We start from the raw sequence: 4,245 nt of genomic DNA, 5'->3' as shown, positions 1-4,245 counted from the left end.
AATATATATATATAAATATATATCAAATAAAAAACCCATCAGTATTGTACCTACAGTCAAGAAGTCAACATCCAAAACCAAACTCACGAAAAATAATTTAAATTTTCTTCGTTCATTGCAATGATGGATGATTCATATTTAGACGTAGCAGCTGGCTATGTCGACGAGTGTAAAATAACACAAAAGAATTATCATTCGTTCACTCCATATTCAAACATGTCTTTTTCTAATAACGATGAAATTAGGATAAGTGTTTTAAATATGGATTCTTACACTTTTCCGTGCGAGAGTTATCTGTACATCGAGGGAAAAGTAAATAAACCTAGCGATGTTGTCGGAGACGTTTGTTTTTCGAATAATGGATTGGCGTTTTTATTCTCCGAAATGCGATACGAGATAAACGGCGTAGAAGTACAGAAAATAAAATCACCAGGAATTTCGTCTTGTTTGAAAGGTTACTGTTCATATACTCCAAACGACTTGAACACCCTGGAGAATGCGGCTTGGGGGTCGATTAGTAGCGATAATAATAAAAATTTCGTGACCAACAATGTGTTTACCGGCTGCGTTCCACTGAAACACCTATTTGGATTTTTTGAAGATTACAAAAAAATATTACTTAATTGTAATCAGCAATTGATTTTGAATCGATCGTCGACCGATTTTGATACATTACACGTTACTAATGACGCCGAGAAAAATAAAAAAATTACAGTCGAACTGACTAAGATATTATGGAAGGTGCCTATTATCAAAGTCAGTGATAAAGAAAAGTTAAGACTGTTAAAAATATTGGATTCTCGTAAAACGTTATCGTGCGCGTTCAGAACCTGGGATCTCTGCGAATATCCAGTGCTCCCTAAAAATACTTCACATTCGTGGACGGTAAAGTCTAGCAATTTACTCGAAAAACCTAGATTTGTATTGATCGGATTTCAATCAGATCGAAAAAATAATATAACCCGCGATGCCGGGCTATTCGACCACTGTAGATTGAAAAATCTTAAGGTATACTTAAATTCTGAAGCGTATCCGTACGAAGATTTCCGAGCAGACTTCCAAAACAAACAAACTTCGATACTGTATAAAGCTTACACAGATTTTCAAAAATCGTACTACGAAAGAGACTACTGTGAGCCGTTACTGTCAAAAAATATTTATCAAAACCATGTGCCAATCGCCGTTGTCGACCTATCGCATCAAAACGACAATGTGAAGTCGTCAACCGTCGACCTACGTGTTGAATTTGAGACGGATATTGCCATACCTGAAAAAACTGCAGCTTATTGTCTCATATTACACGACCAAATTATAACTTATAATCCATTTAATGGTGATGTAAGAAAATTGTAAATAGTTTGTAAAATAAAAATACGTTTTTTTAAAAATATCATGTTTTTTCTTTTTATTATAAATTATTGACAACAACAACAACAATAATCACATAATAATAAAATTTATATTTTAATACAAAAATAATAAAATGCCATTTTACAATAAAATATTACAATCACGATTTGATACAAAAATAATAAAATGTCATATTACATTATTATTTTTTAAAATATAAAAACAACATGATAAAAATATTATAGATGAAAACTTAATCTGCGAGTTACTTTTGCCCTTTTTCGTTCTACGCGCGTCAGCCTGTTGACTTCAGACTAAAAAAAAAAAATTTTTTTCTTTAGTATAAAATAATATGTAAAAATAAAATCGTATTACCTCAGTTTTGGTCGAAGAAGATAACCATCCCCTTGCCAATTGTTTGACTGCTTTCATCTTCAAATCTGCTATTAAACAAAGACCAGTGAACTGAAGTTGTCCTTTCAATTCTTGGACATCGATGCGGGTCAAATAATCTTCAACTTCGCTTATTTTTGTATCTTTGGGTAACGGCATTTCCTTTCCAAGATACATTGAAATCTCACAGGCCTGAAGTAATGCAGTAGACCGTGTGTACATAGTTTTCACCTGAATAACTTCTTCAATGGCATCACTTAAATGCAAGAACCTTGAAACATTCTCTTCTGTTAATTGCACAGTTTGATCCTTTTCCAAACACTTTATTGAGAGAACGTTGTCACCGTTGAATTCTTCTATTGAGACCAATTTAAACTCATCCAACAGTAAATGAGATGGAAGTAAAAAATTTATGTTTTTAATACCTATATTTAGAGATTTATAGAATTCAACACTCATTTTAACATACTGCGTATTATTTGAAACGCATATTACGCAATTTAACAAAAAATCAGGATCTAGTCCTATATTTATGAAAATATTGTTATCAACAAAGAATGTAGTACAATCGATCAGACTATTAGCCATTTTTAGACTATTTCGGACACACGCACACACGACTTGTTTGACGGAAGGCTCACGACTGTCTTGTGGTGTGTTACCGGTCACTCGTCCTACTGAGGATATTTAGGCGGTACCGCCCTTTTCACGGGCGGGAGTAAAAACATATGATATAGTTTTACTGAGGGGGGAGGATTTTTAGGTGGTACCGCCCTTTTCATGGGCGGGAGTAAAAACATATGATATAGAGAAAAAAGATTTTATTTTTTAAATATTATATATATCAAAACAAATATTGAGAAAAACAACTGTTTTCGTCTTCTATCTTGTTGGCTTCCCTGAATCATATGTCTCGAAAAAATCCTAAAAAAATGTATACAATTATATTAATTGTAATGATTAAAAACTTTATTTACTTTTAAATTGTTTGTTTCGTCTCTGTTTGGTCCATCGTATTCATCGTTCACCTGAAAATAGTGTACGTAGTATAGTCTCGTAATTTATATTTTATTATTTATAAAATTACCGTCTTCTTTGGCTGTTTGCATGGTCGAGACAATTGAGTAAACGGAGGAGAGAAGAAATCTTCCGGACCGTAATTTTCTTCGACTCCCTAATTGAAAATATATTTTAGTATAATTAAATAAATAAAAATAATTCATTCATACTTTTAATGATTTATTGAGTTTCTCCATCCAACTGCCTGCTAGTTGCTCAGTTGCGAGCAGTTTTATCTGATTTATGAAACTATATTTGTTCTTCGGTACATGTTTAGATATTAATTCAATTTGAATTCCTTTGATTATTGTTACAAATTCTTCGAGTGTCGCTTCTTTTTCAATTTTATAATAATTTTTAAAATATTCCGTTATCTGATCAAGTTGTAATAGAATCATTGGTCGCACGATCATCGTTTTTCCGGTTACGGTTTCGAAAATAGTCCACTCCATGTTTTGAATTGCCATTAGTTCTTTCGGACTTAATAAAATTCTACATCCTTGTTCAACTTTTGATTCTATCACTAACATACACTCTCCTCTGTATATCATCGACGTAAGCAAAACAAATTCATTCTCGAGAAAAATAAATCTTCTGTATTTCACTGTAGTATCCAGTATATGTGATAGAATATGACCCATCAATGAATATAAACGTTTCAAAAAGTCCACGGAAATGTTTACAAAACGCGACGGAGTAATTATACGTACACAAACATTGAACTCCTGTGTAGGATCGATGCCGACTTGTAAAAACTTACGATTTACAAAATCGATTGTGTAGTTTGTACAGTCGATGAGTTCACCCGGTGATGCAGGCGCAATATATTTGTATACCCGTTCACTTGCCATTTTTATTCACTGCGTTACAACTTGTCAATACGAAAAGAAAACTACGACTGAATATCACGTATGACGTGGGGTCTGCCGAGGTCTGCCGAGGTCTGCGCAGTTGGAGGGGGGTGACGTAATGTGCGCGCGCCTGTTTGCATTATCATACACAAATATTTTTAAATAATTACTTTTCGACGATTATTAATAGATTATGATAACGACAATATGATAACGTAGGCTAGAGTTGTGCGACGGTCTACCTGGGCAGGTAAAATAATATGGTATATTTTCCTGGTTAATAACAGCATAAATAGTGCAAGTTATAATCATAAAGTATATGCGACGGTGTGGCGCACTGGTGCGGTTATCACTCACCGACCCGAAGGATTCGAGTTCGAATCCCGATCCGGGGAAAAAATTTTTTGCGGCGGCCATAATCTGCCTGTCGAGGGTGTGCGGTGTATGGCCGGGTGGCGGGTGGTGTATGGCCGGGTGGCGGTGATGTATGGACGGGTGGTGTGTGGCGGGTGGTGTGTGGCGGTGGTGTGTGGCGGGTGGCGTGTGGCGTTTCGCCTCTATGGACCCACTTACTACTGATGGTATTAAATTT

The 4,245-nt window shown here is 34.9% G+C and overlaps 3 protein-coding genes across 3 annotated transcripts; 1 reads left to right on the top strand and 2 right to left on the bottom strand.

Moving 5' to 3' along the window:
* Positions 1-123: 123 nt before the first annotated feature.
* Positions 124-1,353, top strand: LOC115034987. The gene has a single exon (XM_029492612.1). It carries the CDS (start codon positions 124-126, stop codon positions 1,351-1,353), a length of 1,230 nt encoding a protein of 409 aa, XP_029348472.1.
* A 180-nt stretch (positions 1,354-1,533) lies between these two features.
* Positions 1,534-2,460, bottom strand: LOC115034986. Its single transcript, XM_029492611.1, has 2 exons — positions 1,726-2,460; positions 1,534-1,664 (listed from the first exon to the last, which is right to left on the bottom strand). Exons 1-2 carry the CDS (start codon positions 2,329-2,331, stop codon positions 1,590-1,592), a joined length of 681 nt encoding a protein of 226 aa, XP_029348471.1. The 5' UTR covers positions 2,332-2,460; the 3' UTR covers positions 1,534-1,589.
* An 89-nt stretch (positions 2,461-2,549) lies between these two features.
* Positions 2,550-3,682, bottom strand: LOC107885741. Its single transcript, XM_016809421.2, has 4 exons — positions 2,973-3,682; positions 2,831-2,917; positions 2,721-2,771; positions 2,550-2,667 (listed from the first exon to the last, which is right to left on the bottom strand). Exons 1-4 carry the CDS (start codon positions 3,651-3,653, stop codon positions 2,626-2,628), a joined length of 861 nt encoding a protein of 286 aa, XP_016664910.1. The 5' UTR covers positions 3,654-3,682; the 3' UTR covers positions 2,550-2,625.
* Between the last annotated feature and the right edge of the window lie 563 nt (positions 3,683-4,245).

The sequence above is a fragment of the Acyrthosiphon pisum genome, unplaced genomic scaffold, assembly GCF_005508785.2.
Source record: "Acyrthosiphon pisum isolate AL4f unplaced genomic scaffold, pea_aphid_22Mar2018_4r6ur Scaffold_21915;HRSCAF=25275, whole genome shotgun sequence".
NCBI classification, from domain to species: domain Eukaryota; kingdom Metazoa; phylum Arthropoda; class Insecta; order Hemiptera; family Aphididae; genus Acyrthosiphon; species Acyrthosiphon pisum.
This window is presented reverse-complemented; position numbering and strand designations above follow the sequence as displayed.